Source organism: Salmo salar, chromosome ssa03, assembly GCF_905237065.1.
Source record: "Salmo salar chromosome ssa03, Ssal_v3.1, whole genome shotgun sequence".
In the NCBI taxonomy this organism is placed as follows: Eukaryota; Metazoa; Chordata; class Actinopteri; order Salmoniformes; family Salmonidae; genus Salmo; species Salmo salar.
Genome location: NC_059444.1, coordinates 24432004 through 24449081, shown reverse-complemented (window position 1 = coordinate 24449081; position 17078 = coordinate 24432004). Strand labels below are relative to the sequence as shown.

The window sequence follows — 17078 nt, the reverse complement described above, 5'->3', positions numbered from 1 at the left end:
TGATGAGCTTCTCAACAATGTGCCCTGGAGAACTTGTGGAGGTCAGCAGGGCTATTAAACAGGACTGTGTATTTACCCAGCAAACAGATCTGTCACCAACAAGTTGTAAGATGACATAGGGAGGTGATAAAGCTGTTGACTGTGTTAATAGATGATAACAGAAAAAAACACACCGAGTTAATTTAGAAAAGACTCATGGAAACAGATAGGATTATTATTTTTTTTCCATTTGAATTTATTTTGTTAGTTCAATTCCTATAGAAGGTGAGGGAAAATAATGGTCACACAAGGGTTTTCTTGAGCATAGTTTTCGGAAGTCACAGTGTTTTAGACATCGACAAAAAGAGTAATAACACTTCAATTAATTACACGAAGAAGGAAAGGCGAGGAAACTAAATATGGTGGACAGTGTCTGCCACACCTCTCCTTCATTTTCAAGTGAACCCTTCTCTCCAAAAAACAAAACATAGGGTCTGTCTGAAACCCCCTCTACTCATTGTGGACAACCCCCCCCCCCCTCCCAAAAATAAAAGCAAACAAACAAAAACAACTCTGCAACAATAGATATAATTATATATAATATATATTTACTCTTTAAAAATAGAACTTCAGTCTAGTGACTAACATCTGTACAAACTACAAAAATAAAATTTGTATATAAATAATTTATATGGCATGTCATACATTTGAAATAAAACTACAACTCTATGCAGAACCCCCAACCCCTACCCTAGCACTCCTATAACTTACACCCTCATGTATTTCTGTATTGAAGCAGTGAATGAATGTCGGTTGTACTCGAAACATATAATTTTTTTTGTTTAGTTCCAGAATGCACAGTAGCTACTTTATTTTTCTTTCATAACTCTATGAACAAAAGAAACCCAAGCTGCCACTTAAATCTATTACATTTCCCTGCATTTAAATTGGCAGTGATGTGACCAACTGAACGACCAACTATGACCATAATATAAAGGTAAAAAATGAAATAACAACAAAATCACTGAAATGCTGGCTTGCATGAGGCCTACACAAACTAGAGAGAGAGAGCGAAAGAGAGACAGACTTCCTCCATGACACAGGAAGTGGGTCTTGGAGTAGTTGTCCTGTTCAAAATGCATTACCTAGTCAACAATTGCACAAGGTTGAAATAATGTCTACCACAACCCTAAAGCAGCCAAAAAAATGTAAAAGAAAAAAAAATCCCTTTGCATTTGATTTAAATTCCCTTTCAGAATAAGATTGGGGAAACAACCAGCATTTGTCAAATATTACCCCCTAGACCCCAGTTAAGTTGGAGGACAAGGGGGGTGACAAAGTTGACCTTACCCAATGTACAGCTTAGATAAACTCAGGAAAGAAATAAAACCCTTAACAGCTCCTTCAAGTAATAAAACATGTAGACTGCAAAATAACAACGAGACAATGAACATAATGCAACATGCCAGTGAGCTGGGGCACAATGAATGACGCTCAAGAAACTTCAACCCAAAGTGACACAAGTCAAGTTGCTGACTGCACACAGACTTACATAGCTACAGGTTAATTGAAATGGACAAATACATGGTAATATATTAATGTACTGTCTGAACACAGGCATTATTCTGGATGAACAGCCCATGTATTATAGAAGAAGCCAAAGTGGGAGATTCTATTGTTTTGCTAAATCTGTACATCATGTCACATTAGTAAATGAAGTACATATCTGGGGATTCTAAACGCAAAATAAAAACGGTGAAAGGATGCTCTCAAACAAACACGACATATCATATTTATGTCTAACTTTGAATATATGTACTGTGCTTATGCATTTCAAGAGGGAAGGTGTTGTGAAGGCACAATGGTTATTGTTAGAAGGAAAAAAAGATTTACTGAGCTTGTTTGTATTTGTACAGTGCAATCATAACCAACGATGGAGAATCAGAAGAGATCATTATGTGTTGCAGAGCTTAATCAATAAGACGCCCTCCACCCTTAGCGTAAGAACATCTAGAACATCTAAAATGATTTCTCAAGATAGATCGGGGGAGGGGGGTACTGCAAATAATTTCCATTTTTTGAAGTGTAGCAGCAAAAAAACAAACACAATAACCTAATATCTTAACGTCTCACTTTTCGGAACTTTTTTACATATAGCACATCTTTTTAATCTAAAGAAAGGGAGGAAACCCCCCCCCAAAATCACGTTATACATCTGAGTTTTACACAAGAGAATACCCAAGTTATACAGTACTCTTTTAAATAGTTGTTTCCCTCTATTTAGTATTAAAATATATATTCATAAATTTATATATTCTTAAAACGACCTTTTTTAATATCTTTAAAAATAAATCCTCGTCTGTGTGAGGTCTATGTACAGTTGAAAGTGAAAGGGCTGGGTATCGGGAGCTCCCAAGTGAGAGGCAGCCAGCCAGAAATGGATTCCAGACATAGGGGACAGGGCGGGGTAGCAGGGTGTCTAGTAATCTTTGGCTGCCTGGATCCGTGGGCCAACTGGAACACAAGAAGGAAGAAAGAGGACAGTGAGAACCATTGTTGAACAGCAGTCATAACTGCACACACAGAGACATACGCAGACAGCTTATGAACAGAATGTTAATGTAAAAATGTGCTAATATAGCCTAATGTTGATCTACCATAAAATTAAAAGTCCAAGTATGTAAAACGGTGTTTTAGCTTCAGCGTGAGACTCACCTTGTGCCTGGTTCGCCTGATGCTGGTTCTGTACAGATTCCAGGTCTTCAACCTCCAAGGATTCACGCTTGGAAGATTGGGTAGCTTTCCCACAAGATTGTGAAGTCCTCTTAGTGTCCTCAAAACAGTCTGATTCACTGTCCACGTAGCCCTCGTGCATGTACCCATGGTAGGCCCCCGGCAAGCTGGGGTGCACAGCCACAGTCACAGAGGCTGTGGCCGTAACCATGGTAGTAACAGCACTACTGGGCGCGGTACCGCCATTATAGGCCGGCATCTTAGTCCTGTTCTGATGAGGCCCTCTGTTGGTCTGAGACCTGGGACCACAGTGATTAGTCCTCTCAGGACCCTGGGTCCTGTCACTGGGTAAATGTTGCCTCCTGGGTCCCTGGTCAGATTTGTAATCATGTTTGTTATCCCACTGCGTGAGTTGAGAGCTGACCGAAGTCACCGCATTCAGAGAAGACTCATTTAAGAGATCTTTCTGAGCGGTTACGGTCGGGCCCTCTTTGAACGGTTTCACCACCTGGAAGAGCAGAACGATAATAGGCATGATAGGTTACAATCATGATTTTCATTGTTAATAACAATGCAATGCACATATCATACTGTATTTGGGCAGTATCATGTATGAAGTAGCAACTATACAGTGGCGCTATCGTACCGTGAGTTTGGGGAAGCTGGGGTTCTTGCTGTCCTCCAGTAGTATATGAGAGGTAGGAGGGGTGATGTAAGGACTGCGGTCACAGTACTTATACTCCTCCCCAATTCCTGATGTGGTAGTCGTTTCAGAGTAGTACTCAGAGTCCGATGACTCTGAGAAGGCCTGTTGTCGTGGGCCCTGTGGACCGTGTCCTCCGTAGTAGCCGTGGTGGGTCATGGGAGGGGGGAGGGGCTCCGGCAACGGGGTGGGCAGGCGGCTGCCGTTGTCGGCCGGGGTGACCTCCGGGGGTGGGCCCATGAGGGAGAGCAGCACGGGCAGCAGCACCAGTCCATTCAGGATCCCCAGCACGGTCAGAATAGCCAGCACCGCAAAGAAGTACCTGGAACACAACCATCACAGAAAGAACATTCAGTCACCAAGGCTCCTTCTCAGCGCCACCAGCACTCAGGCACATTAGTAAACAGGTGACATGAGGACACACTGGAAGGGAGGACATTGCAGAGCTGGGGGTAGATAGAATCAGACCACCTCCCTCAAGCCCTATGTTTGCCTCTACTTTCCTCATTATTTTTCATTCCCTTTCCCCCCCCTTCCCCTCAATTTCCTCTCTCCCTCTGTCCGTCCCTCTTTACTACTGGCAACTTGACAAGTTGGAAGAAAATTCCTGGGCTCCATCTTCTCCCTCTGGGAGCCCTCATCTATCTACAGCACTGCCACTTCCTGAAAATATGTGTTTACATTAGCCAGCAGATCCTACACGTCAGAAACGCCAGGGCCCTCCCTCCCCTCCCCTCCCTGTCTGACTGCAGGCTGGGGAGAAGAAACGTGCCCCTCCTGGCCTCCGAGCTGCTGCTGCCGCTGCTGCTAATGTAATTTTCCCTTTAACAACTTAATATCCAAAGTCATTGAGCTCCAATTTCAGTGTGGCGAGGGCAAGGCACCTCTATGTTTATACTGCGCTGGCCAGTGGAGCCCGCCTGCTCTTCCTGCCTGCCGAGCCGCCTGCCTACGTCAGCTAAATCACATTACACCTCACAGACACTACATGAGAGAGATAGACAAGGCCTGCTGTTTGGATGTGTCCCAGAGTTACTATTCATCCTATCCTGTTTTGTATTCAACGTCACTGCTGATTAGTGTGTGGAGTGGGCCGCACATGATAGTAGAGATACAGGTAGTGTACATACAGTCAGTGTCCCTTTGTAATGAGAACAGAGAGGAAACCATATACTCAGTCTGGTATCTGAAGAGAACCAGAGTGGATGGGAAGCTGCTCTGGAAAAAAATGGTGTTTGTGTGTTAAGGGCAGGGGGTAAATCAGATTCTCAACATGCTCCAACTAAAACAGCCTTTGATGCTCCCAATGCTGTTGAGAGCCTCGTCTTTGTCTCTCTTGGAATTGTATGGAGCTGTTGTGGTTCCTAGCTCTGCCCTAAATGGTTGCGTGGTGAATGGTACTCTATAATGGGCTACAGAGCTGTGAGGTTGCCTGGGTTTCTGTGAGCCTCTCTGTGCTCTGAGGGAGGGCTGAGGTTGCCACAAGAAAGAGCGCATGAGAAAATTAGAGAGCACTCCACTTAAACACTAACAGAAAACAGAGAGCTCAGCTCTTTTAACTGTGGTCCAGACTTAAAGAGGTAAGAAAAAGAGAGTGGATTATGAAAAACAAGAACAAGGATAATAGCATTCTGGAACTTTCGTTCATCCTCTCCCCGACTCTACCACACCGGCTTCGTTCGTGTCACACCTCAGAAGGGAAGGTCATTCTTAAAGTTTGGTATATCACTTGCCTTTATTTCACCTTGTGCTCCTATTGCACCCTCCCATTTACTCTTCTACTATCCCTATGTCTGTCTCTTTAACAAGGCAAATGGATACCTTCCTGTTTTACTCTGAGAATCTATCCCTCAACTTAACTTGTTATGACCAAATACTTCACCAATCATTTCAGTTCAGTCTTCTCAACCATGACTGACTTTGAAAAGACACACACGTGACTGGTCACTTCTTATGCCCCTGAAAGTAGTTTCAAATGAAAACACACATACCCTAAGGAAGAGTAGAAAACCAGATGAAACAGAAACCACCATCTCTGTTCACCTCTAGTTACCGTCCAACTCAACTCGTTAGATACTCGTTAGATACAACCACTCACTATAATAACTATCCTGCATCTGGGAAAAGGCAAGAAAAAAAGTCACTTGTTTATTTTACTAAGTCAACATTCCAAAAGTGGAGCTTGATTTATTTAAGGGGTAAAAAAAAGAAGAGAGTACCTAAACTATCCACGGCCTGGTTGGGTTAGACCTCCAGAGAAGACCTAGTGTTAGGAATTCTGTTGTTTATATAAACTGTAATCTTTTCCATTCGGAGTCAGGGGTTGGAAAGGGTGGCTCCTTTGGAGAGGGGCCGCTGAGCTCGCTGGGCTGTTTATCCACGGTACCACCGCCAGGAGATGTTTACAGCAATGTATTTATGCTACTCCCCAGCTAGAGGGATGGCTCTGCTCTCCTCTGCTACATCTAAACAGGACCTCCTAGTGTGAATGCCCTCCTCGTGCTGCCTGCTAGCCACCACCACCACAACACTTAGTTCTCCAACCAAGCATCCAAGCTCCACCACTATCCTAGAACCAGCCACCCTCCTCCTCCCAACTCTCTATTCCTCACTCCTCTTTCTTTCCCACCCTGTTGTTCTTGTCCTTCTCTCGTCTCTTTTTCCTTCTCTCCATTTTTGGTGGGAAAACAATCCTTCCCAGTACCACCATGTTGCTTGACTCAAACACTTAGAGAAGTTTGGAGCGTTTCTGCCAAAAAGCCACCCTGAGCGTATTTATATTTTCAATGTGCTGCCCTGCTTTCTCAGTTAGCGATTTTTATGTCATGGGCCTGTTTGAGGCTGTTCTCAAGGCTGTGGTTTAGTTTCAGCTGAAGCCAGATTCAGCTGAAAACATTGCTATTCGCTTTTTTCCACTGATGCATTTTGGCAGAGAAAAAATGACCATCCAACAGAAGCCAGAGGTCTTGGTTGGGAGTGAGGGTTGTGAAGGTGACTTCTGGTAGGGGTACAACTGACCAATTCAAACCCTTTTTTTATTGCGGTGCCCTATTTGGGCACAAAAGCTTTCAACCGGATGATTGGCATGTTTACAGATTCCGTATGAAAATAGTATGTGTGTGTTTACATGCGTGTGTGTGTGCTCGTATGTGTGGTGTATGCATGTGTGCGACTCACCACCACCCAGTGGGTAGTCAAACATTTACATGTTTACAAGCAGCTGTTCCACACCCTTGCTGTTTTCTCCATTTGTTGTGCTATTAGGGTGGGGCCATTAGGATGCTGGGGGAGGCAGGCAGGCAGCAGCACAAAGGACTGACAGACAGGGCCAGGTGGGGGTCCGCATTCCCACCTGCATGCACCCCTGACCCCCCACCCACACTGGCTCCCTCACCCAGGGGGAAACAGACAATTGTCTCCATGCATCAGCCCCCTCGGCCTACCCCTCAGCAACATAAACACAACACCACCACTTCCTCCGTAAGGCGACATATGGACTGGGGGGAATGGGGGAATCTGCCCTGGCAGAAGTGAAGTCTCTCACACTCACCTCAGGATGAAGTCAAACTCGGAGCCAGCCAGCATGAGGACCCCTAACAGAGTAGAGATGGCCCCGTCAATCACAGGGGCAAACATGTGCTCCAGGGCCACCGCAGAACGCCTGTTCCTATTGCCTATGGCCGTCAGAAAGGCCTGGGGACAGGAGAGCGGACAGAGGCAGAGGGTTAGGGTCAGGCTGTCCAGTAGAAAAGACTCATGGGAAAAAGTAGTAACTAGTGGCTACATCCTCATTCCATCCCTGACAACACTTCTTATCTTCATTGTCTTTGTTTTGTACCCTGCCCGGGGAGGTTTTTTACCAGTGCGATATGGACAGTGAACTCAACGCCGATGCCCACAGAGGCGATGAGGATGACCACTGGGATGGCACTGAGCTTGATGCCGATCAGGCCCATGATACCAAACAGCTCCACCGTCATCATGGCCAGGATGAAGACCTGAGGAGAGGAACACGGGTTGGTTAGACACTGCCTCAAACTCTGGAGTCACAATGAAACACAACCATTGAAGTGTAGGTAAATGTGTTAGAGATGAAGAGAGAGAAAGTTATGTCTTGCACCCACAACTCTGTGTGCCTATTTCCATAATACTATTAGGTAAGAGTTAGGTCTTCACCCGACATCATTTTTGACCCTACATTCAGAAGGTTTTCACTGTCATCTGCACGGCATTGAATTACACTCAGGCTCTAGTCTCACTCTCCGTCCCTGGCTGCTCCCTCTTTCAAGGTTGCTGAGATGAGTGACAGTGTCAGACAAAATACAATATGGACTCTCACCGTTCCCCTTCTACTACTTGTCATTCCTCCTGACACAATTTCACCACTAATGTACTTCTCTAGAAAAACATTATTTTCAATTAGAGAGAGAGAGGACTTTGAAAATGCTTAGCCTCGTGAACCTCTGATGTTCGCAGGGGTCCCAATTTGGTCACGGTTAAATTGGAAATGATAAAACCCAGTTTTATTGCGCGGCCACATATAGGCAGTGAAACTATAGAAGCTCCAGCTTAAAGAGAGACAATGTGACTGTGCACATGTAGGTCTGAAAGGACCCCCCCCCCCCCCCCACGTGTTTGGGAAGATTGTGCCGTCTGTCTTTCAGTAGGACTGACTACTTAAATAGTGAAATGAAATACATTCCAATTCCAACTGAAACCTGTGCCACACTGACTGAACCGCGCCACTACAGCCCCAACGGTCGGTCACGAGAGTCACCCTTCAGTGCGGTCTGACCAGGCGGGCGGCCCAGGGACCCTCCCCTCACGACCAGGCTGTGTGAAATGTTTCCCAGCCGCTGAGCTGACAGGCCATCTCCCCCCAGGCCTGATGGATGGGTTTAGCAGGCCAAGGTCGCGACTGGGCAGATCCGTCCTGTCCCCAATTTTTGACAAAGGGAGCTGGAGGTAAAGTCTTCAGCAGAGGCTTTGCATTTCCTTTTCTAAGACCGGCCGGGCCAGATTAGAATGACAAAGGCCTGGGGGGTGTGAGTAGCACCCCCCAGGCCAACCCGCCATGGGCCCTCCCCAGAGATGGGGCCTCCGCTCCCTCTGTGGCAGGGTTATTGAGCTGTGCTGAGGGAGGGAGGCCTGGAAGGAGGAGGAGGAGGAGAAGAAAGAAGAGGAGGAGAAAGAGGAGGAGGGATGCTGAGCTGAGGGGACCTACAATGATGCCAGCGGTCCAGGGGTTGAGCAGGAGGATGGCACAGACCAGGAAGGTGCAGGCTAGCACCACGCTGACCGCCAGGAGGAACCAGTGTCGCAAGCCGATGTACTGCTCCCAGAACAGGAAGGGGTAACCGTTGGGGTAGTTGAGAACACCTTTACGGGTGAACTCCTCGCAGATGGCGCGCACGCTCTCGATGCTCTCGATGAAGTCGGACGCCTGCCTCAGGCCGTTCAGGTAGAAAGGGAACTGAGCAAACTCCAGGGGCTCTGCGGCAGGGACTGTGACAGATGGAGGAGAGGTTAGACACTCAGGTTCTCACAGATTTACAATCTGTTGTTATTATCAACAATACCTTTACATTGAAGGAAAGATACACATGTCCTAGACCATTATGAACTTGGATCATGGTAGCAACTTGATTAAAAATGATTAATATGATTTTAAAGAGATGCCTACTTACTGCGCAGATTCTCTCCGGTGGTGTCATACTTGTCGTGGATCCACTCGCGAGGCTGAGGGTAGAAGTTACCCTGAGAGGCAGCATAGCCCAGAGGGTCATTGCTCACCCACACAGTCAGGTAGATATAGAAGACCTCTGGGTGAATCAGACCCTCCTCATTCATCAGACGACGAGAAGTCAGCTGGAGTAGACAGACAGAGAGAGACTGGGTTTAGCATTCGCAGTAGCAGGACTATACCTTCTAACATATTGAGGGGTGATTCAACCTAACCAGGAAGTCCCATTGAGGTCAGAGCTGGGAAACGGAGTTCTATTGAACTCAGTAGGGGCATGGCACTGTAACGGTACACACCTGGTTGTAGTTGAAGGGGTCCTTCTTGGAGCCTGTCTGGATGAGCAGCTTGTAGGCCAGAACACCATCCTCAGTGCCGTTACGGTAGTTATCCCAGGTGATTCTGCCTGATTCCCAGTCTGCATCGAAGGCAGCCTGCAGTCCTAAAGGAGAGAGAAAAAGAACACAGGACAGCACAGGGTTAGCCATCTCTGTCGGATCTACTTTTACCACTACATTCTCATGGTTATTATATCATATAACTATTGACGATGTTTTGAGTACTATGCTAGGAGTTATATTTTAGAGTAGTGAAAACATGATGGTAGACTGGCACGTTTAGAATGAGTCATCAAATTAAAATAAGACGTTTTACAGAGTGTTCTGAATATCAACCTCCTACAATCACACACACTCATCCAAAAACAACAGCTCTGTTCCTCATGTGTATGGGCTGAATAAACTAACCAGCAAAGCCTTTCGTGTTTTCCAAATGACAAAGTCTGGCGCTGCAGCTAAAAACCAGTTCCACACAACCTTTCTCTAATTACAGGGAGATTCTGACTAGAAAGGCATAGCATCGAGGGAGGAGTGGAGAGAGAGAGTCTTTTATGCCACTCCAGTTCTCCATCGATTGAAGAGTTCAGTTCCTCATGTTTTGGAACGGCAAACCTGGTTACCCACGGCCCACCCTCGATAGCTTAATATTAGCTTAATAGCTTAATACCCTGTACAGTAATACTCCCTCACGACTAGTCTAGGACCTCCAACAACGTTAAGCCGGAGGGAAGAGCCAAAAGGTAACCTTTGGCCTTCCTATGATATCATCTGCCCTCCAGCCCTGCTGGATGTGGGTGAACTTTCACCGCCACAGGCGTTAACTCACCTCCCATCCACCTCCCATCCTCCACCTTTGTCCTTAGACTAAAGATAAACATCAAACCCCAGCCTGTCACTCCAAAGGCCCTGACATCACCAAACTCTCTACCTCAAGGGCAAGAACCCACCACAGACGGAGTTCCCTTTCAAATACACACTGACTAACACTAGAATCACTATGGGGCTTCTAGAATGAACTAAAATAAGGTCTCCTTTAATTAAACTGTATTTACCTCTGAGCCAGTCTTGGAAATAGTGCAGCCACATCCGGGGCAGCTGCTGGTCGCTGTCCTTCACCACATACTTGACCGAGATGAAGGAGTTGTGCAGCTGGATGAGGAGACGCTGGGAGCGGGCGTAGTCAAAGCCGTCCATGGTCACCAGGTACATGTTGTAGAAAGAGAAGTACTTGAACTGGGCGTTGATGAAGTCGTACTCCTTGGTGTCGCGGGGCACAATGTCGGTCAGGTAGAGTCCATCATGGACCATGGTGGTTCCGTACAGGCTGAGCCCCAGCAGAGCCACAAAGAGGACCACGACCACCACCTTGCTCTCTGGCTTTAGGAGGAGAGGAGCGTACTTGTCCCGGGCGAAGCTTGATAGGTTCCAGCGGAAGAAGGGGAGTGGAACACACTCCCTGGCCTCCTTGGACTCATCCATCTGGGCCAGGAGGTCCCGGGTGGAGCTGGATGGGCTGAAGAGCTGGGAGCCGTAGGAGTCGGTGGGGGAGGGGGGAACAGGGGAGGAGGCCACCACCACAGAGGGAGGGCTGGTGGAGATCTGGGAGGTGGGGGGCAGGATGGTGACTATGTGCTGGCCTGCCGCGTCACACTGGGTGAAGGCCTGGACGGTGGTGGTGATCTGGGTGCTGGTAATGATGGTGGAGCCTGTGTAGGTTGTTGTAGTCTGGGTGCCAGGCGCGTGGCTGTGGGTGGTGGTGGTGGTGGTGGTGTTGTCGTTGGCATCGGAGAACTCCTGGGGTTGGATCTGGATGACCCGGGAGGAGCAGGGGCTGTAGAAACAACACAGGATGTCCAGACGCTTGTCCTCCCGACGGTGTAGGTCCAAACTCAGAATGGCCGGGAAGATGAGGAGCACCATGGCGAAGTTGAACACCACAATAATGGCCGCCTAGGGAGAGAGAGAGAGAGAGAGAGAGAGAGAGAGAGAGAGAGAGAGAGAGAGAGAGAGAGAGAAAGGGGGGAAGGAGAGAGAAATACTGTTTAGGAGAGGGGCCAACCCTGTTCATGACTTCGCTCCAATGCTGCCACCCGACTCCACAGCTGCCTTCTTGAGCTCCACAAAAAAGGGCTCTACATTCAAGCTCTCTTGCTGTTTTAGTGCCTCGGATTCAGTCCCAGAAAGTAAAAGAAAACAAACAAAGTAAAAAACGCTCCCTAAATCACCAGCGAAAATAGTCAACAAGCCAGGGAACTGAGGGAGAGGAAAGGGGACTCCCAAGGCCGCTGCTGCTTTTAAGAGCGTTGGGCTAGAAACCGAAAGGTCGCTGATTCGAATCCCAGAGCCGGCAAGTTGGAAAAATGTGCCATTTTGCCCTTGAGCAAGGTAGTTGGACATCGATTAAGACAGCCCCCCCACACCTCTCTGATTCAGAAGGGTTGGGTTAAATGCAGGAAGACACGTTTTGGTTGAATGCATTCAGTTGTGCAACTGATTAGGTATCCCCCTTTCCCTCTCTGCGTGTCTGTGCAGAACCCCTCCTACCTCCCTACTCTATCACCCTGGGGCTGACATTATAGTTGGTATGGTTTCACTGCACCACAGACCACCCAGGGGGGAGGCGGGTAGATCACAGAGCTAGAGGCTGACGGCCCAGTGATATACTGATCCACTCCCTACTCTGATTATTTCCACCCTCCCCACCTGAGAGAGCGAGAGAGAGAACGGGAGAAAGAGAGAGAGAGCGAGAGAACAGGAGAAAGAGAGAGAGGGAGAAAGGGAGAGAGGGGAGAAAGAGAGAGAGAGAGAGAGAGAGAGAGAGAGAGAGAGAGAGAGAGAGAGAGAGAGAGAGAGAGAGAGAGAGAGAGAGAGAGAGAGAGAGAGAGAGAGAGAGAGAGAGAGAGAGAGAGAGAGAGAGAGGGAGGGAGGGAGAGAGTGCGATAAAGGCTGCAGTGAGCAATACAAAGAGGAAGGGAAAAGAACAAAGACACCCCCCACAGGTATGTGTATGTATATATGTGTATATGTATGCATGCGTGTATGGATATATATATTTACCCCAAAAATATATGGGTGATTGGAAATGATGCAGACAATTACATTGATGGAAGCAATATTCTTTCTGCTATATTAAGCTGATCCACCCCTAAATTTAAAAAAAAAATAATAATAAATGTCACTTCTAAAAAAGCCTGTGGCCCAATTTTTTTAATGTGTGTGTCTCCTTCAGCGTGGGTGCCTAGCACTCCTGGTTCCATGGCAGAGCTAGGCAGTGTAAACAGTGGGGCATACAGCACAGTCTAGTACCTGCAGAGAGAAGGCACGCAGTGCTGGGATGGGGACCAGGGCTGCCATGAAGAAGGCGATCATGTTGTTGATGGAGGTGAGCGCCACACTGGTGCCAGTCCTCCTCAGGCAGTCCCCTGTCCTCTCCTGCAGGGGTAAACCAAAACACAGTCAACGGTTAGTGCCAGGCCAGCCAGAGTAGATGAATATAAGTAACTGTTGTCATTCTAACTAATATAACTAAGTATGCGTCACAAATGGCACCCTATTCCCTATATAGTGCACTAATGTTGACCAGAGCCATGATTTTGGGACAGAGACTAAGTATGAGGTTACAGTGGATCTACAGGTGATTGAACTAGGGGGCTTGGGGAGTGGAGGTAGCTAATTTACCTTAAAGGGGATGTTGATGCCAGTCTCAGTGAAGGAGTGGGCCAGAAGGAACATGTCATCCACACCGATCCCCAGAGCCAGGAAGGGGAGAACCTGTGTGGTGGCAGCGTTAAAGGACAGGCCCAGCAGAGAGCACAGCCCCAGGCCAGCTGCCACAGACAGAGCCACCAGGAGCACGCCAGCCAGCCCCACGGCCCCCTGGGACTTGGCACAGTCCCAACGGAGCATGGTCACACAGGCGTAAGCCAGCTAGAATAGGACGGGAGAGAAGAGAGAGGGTGAGGATTTGAACTCAGCACAGGCGAATACGCATCCATACTGAACCACTGATATCAATGATGAAGCTACAGTAGAGAGAGTCGGTTACTACTTCTTACCATGAGCAGGTAGCCTCCAGCCACCCGGATGACACTGACATCAGAGAAGGACTTCATGATGTCGTTGAGGGTGGTGGTGGAGAAGGCATGGATCTCTGAAGTGGAGTTCTGGGGGATACTGCCATGAGCCACCTGAGGGGGGGGGGGGAAAAACAAATAACTTTATTTTAAATGAGCTGAGGGTCATTAATATAATTAATTAATGAATATTATAAGCCAGTAGTAGTGATCTAGTTTGATCAGGGCATGCCCATAACTTCCTATTTTGGGCCAACAACACAGAAACAAGATATAGGTGAGCCCCTATGAAGCTTGACAAATAAGGACTACAGATACCAGAGAGCAAGGGTCAAGGGGATCAAATGAGATCACGTGGTCTCTCAAGCTACTCCATCAGCACCATGAATGGCCGATAACCTTAGGGGAACCCAACACCCTGCACTTTGTTTTTACAGTGACCCTCTCCTCATCTCCCGTTCACTCTCTCCCTCTTCTCCTCTCTTGCGAGCGGGCATTGGTGGAGGCATGACCCTCCCACTCCTTCAGTCCGCATGCTGGGTGTCAGCTATCACAAAAACAGCTTGTTCCTATAACTGGTAGTCTGTCAGTGGCCTCCTTGGAGGACTCTGTTTACTAGGCAGTTGAGGATTGATGGAATTCAGGCAGAGGTTGCAGTCCCTGGACCAAATCCAGTCCTTTACGCATGTGGTAGGTAAACAGCATGACTCAAATTTAAAGGAGTAGGGAAAAACAAGCCAACCTGAGGCCAACCTAAAGAACGCTCTATGATTTGTTCTCTGATTTCTTATTTGCCGGCATATTACTCAAACGGGTCAAGACAGGTTGGTGAAAGGTGCAGGCGGCAGAGGTGGGGAGCTAGGGTCCAGAAACATAGGCTTCATACCAAATGACATCCTATTTCCTATATAGTTTGATACTTTTGACCAGGTGTAGAGCACTAATGAGTACCACTTTTGACCCATACATACCTCTACAAACTTCCTTTGCCAGGACTCCAGGATGGCGGTGGCCTTGTCCTCATTCCAGTTGATGTCATGGATCTCATAGTCGTCCTTAAAGTGCTCGTAGAGCTGCTTGGGGCTCATCAGGAGAAACATGGTCTGGAGGGCCTCCGCACTGCAGGAGGCAGAGAGAGAGAGACACCGTCAGACGCCTGCAGCCAAGTGAGCTCAGGCCACACAGAGGAGGCATGTTCCCCACATTCAAATCCCCCCAAATAGTACAGAAAAACGTTATGAGTCCTCTTGTTAGGGGACTCCTGTCTCGGCTGTCATATAAACCAAAAGGTGGTTGTATACAGTGTACGTGGAGAAACGGGTGGAGAATTCAACTGTTGGCTATTGTTTCTGAATGCAGATTCAGGCTCTATTGCCTGAACGGGTGAAAGCAGGTGTCTTGATGCCTTTTTCCACAGCGAGCACAGATGGCCCTGAAGGCAACTTGGCATCGATGTGAGAGTTGTGGTGTTAAAAATGTGAATGAGATTATCGTAAATCATATCATGGAAAAAACTCTATGGCTTTAAATGACTGTATCCCTCCCTCCAGATTTGCCAGGGTCGTGATCTGGGCAGAGGCCCAACACTGTCAATCCATCCATATTTGTGCTGTGGTTTTAAATTCAATTGAAATAAAATAAATCATTCATAATACATAACAGAGCCCAGGAAACGTGTCTTACATACATATGGCAGTATATCAAGATGTTTTACATATTTGTAAGTCGCTCTGGATAAGAGCGTCTGCTAAATGACGTAAATGTAAAATGTAAATATCCTTAGCATTAGAAATGTGTGGTAGTACACCCTTGTATTTGGACTTATCTTTGGCGTCCCCTTTTTCATTCTCTGACTTAAAGGAGAGGCTGCCTTTTTCCCCCACTCCCCTCCACAACAAATCTGTCTTTAGTTTATGTGGCTGTCCATCATGTTTGATTGATCTGTCCTACACAGGGGTCAGAGGAGGAAACTGATCCTGCTTCATGAGAGGCATTCCTCAGATGTGTGAGGTTCTTAGGAGTCAGAGGCATTCCTCAGATGTGTGAGGTTCTTAGGAGTCAGAGGCATTCCTCAGATGTGTGAGGTTCTTAGGAGTCAGAGGCATTCCTCAGATGTGTGAGGTTCTTAGGAGTCAGAGGCATTCCTCAGATGTGTGAGGTTATTAGGAGTCAGAGGCATTCCTCAGATGTGTGAGGTTATTAGGAGTCAGAGGCATTCCTCAGATCTGTGAGGTTCTTAGGAGTCAGAGGCATTCCTCAGATGTGTGAGGTTCTTAGGAGTCAGAGGCATTCCTCAGATGTGTGAGGTTATTAGGAGTCAGAGGCATTCCTCAGATGTGTGAGGTTCTTAGGAGTCAGAGGCATTCCTCAGATGTGTGAGGTTCTTAGGAGTCAGAGGCATTCCTCAGATGTGTGAGGTTATTAAGAGTCAGAGGCATTCCTCAGATGTGTGAGGTTCTTAGGAGTCAGAGGCATTCCTCAGATGTGTGAGGTTCTTAGGAGTCAGAGGCATTCCTCGGCTGTGTGAGGTTCTTAGGAGTCAGAGGCATTCCTCGGCTGTGTGAGGTTCTTAGGAGTCAGAGGCATTCCTCAGATGTGTGAGGTTCTTAGGAGTCAGAGGCATTCCTCGGATGTGTGAGGTTCTTAGGAGTCAGCGGCATTCCTTGGCTGTGTGAGGTTTTTAGGAGTCAGAGGGATTCCTCACTGCTAGCTAGGCCCTTCCTGCCCTCGCTCCACTCCCTTCACTCGCCTTCAATCCTCCCCTGGCCCTGGTGTACACCCCCTCCCCCTCTTACCTCTGCAAAGCATTCTGGGTGTCCTTGACCCGGCCGCCCAGAATAAGCTCCTCCTGCCAGTGCATGAACTTTTTGGAGAAGCCGTGGCAACCACCTTGGAGACGCCCGGCAATGTCAGGACTCTGTGAAGGGAGACAGACAGACAGGCAGGGCCAACAGTTAGCTTATTTAACAACCAGGCACATTCGGCTCACTAAAATACTCTCTTCTTTAAAAGAGAGGGAGAGTGGTGGTGGAAAGAGATAGAGAGGCAGAGATGGAGAGGTGGAAGGGAGATAGGGGTACTGTGGCGCTAGCTTACCTCTCTCAGGTCCTTGTTGGGGGCGCTGAGGGGGCACTCGGGGTCGTTGGGGTCCAGGCAGGGGCGGTTCATGTAAGCGTGACCCACCTGGGCCTTGTCCAGCATTTCCCTGAAGCCCTCCAGACTGGTGAACTGGCTGAGCTCCTCCATCAGCTTCAGAGGGTCCAGGTTCATCCACTGGATGTCAGGCATCCCCCTGTAGAGGAACAGAGAAACATACAGGCTCAGAGGGAGTCGCAGGGCACAGTAGAGAGATGCCATGGACATAGCAATCTGCGTCACTGCATGTCTTTATATACAGTCCTATCCAGTGCAGTTCAGCTGTGCTCTTTCTGCAGAACCTTCTGCATCTTCCTTTTCCTTTCCTCCTCCAGCTACACCCCATGCCACCGTTCCTACACCTCCAGACTTCCCTG

General features: G+C 47.8%; 1 protein-coding gene across 2 annotated transcripts in view; it reads right to left on the bottom strand.

The window, feature by feature from the left end:
- Positions 1-206: 206 nt before the first annotated feature.
- LOC106599390 (protein patched homolog 1) overlaps positions 207-17078 on the bottom strand; it is a 35028-nt gene continuing 18156 nt past the window's right edge. Inside the window, exons 6-20 of one of the 2 annotated variants that reach the window (XM_014190600.2) lie at positions 16663-16858; positions 16362-16483; positions 14538-14685; positions 13549-13680; positions 13172-13420; positions 12800-12925; positions 10546-11443; positions 9455-9597; positions 9103-9283; positions 8640-8920; positions 7276-7413; positions 6966-7108; positions 3359-3737; positions 2695-3220; positions 207-2493 (exon numbers count right to left, since the gene is read on the bottom strand). In XM_014190600.2, the coding sequence (XP_014046075.1) occupies positions 2459-2493; positions 2695-3220; positions 3359-3737; positions 6966-7108; positions 7276-7413; positions 8640-8920; positions 9103-9283; positions 9455-9597; positions 10546-11443; positions 12800-12925; positions 13172-13420; positions 13549-13680; positions 14538-14685; positions 16362-16483; positions 16663-16858 (3697 nt within the window). In that variant the 3' untranslated portion in view covers positions 207-2458. Of the gene's footprint in view, positions 2494-2694; positions 3221-3358; positions 3738-6965; positions 7109-7275; positions 7414-8639; positions 8921-9102; positions 9284-9454; positions 9598-10545; positions 11444-11476; positions 12197-12799; positions 12926-13171; positions 13421-13548; positions 13681-14537; positions 14686-16361; positions 16484-16662; positions 16859-17078 lie in introns of those variants that run through there. The other variant, XM_045714664.1, reaches the window with a different exon arrangement.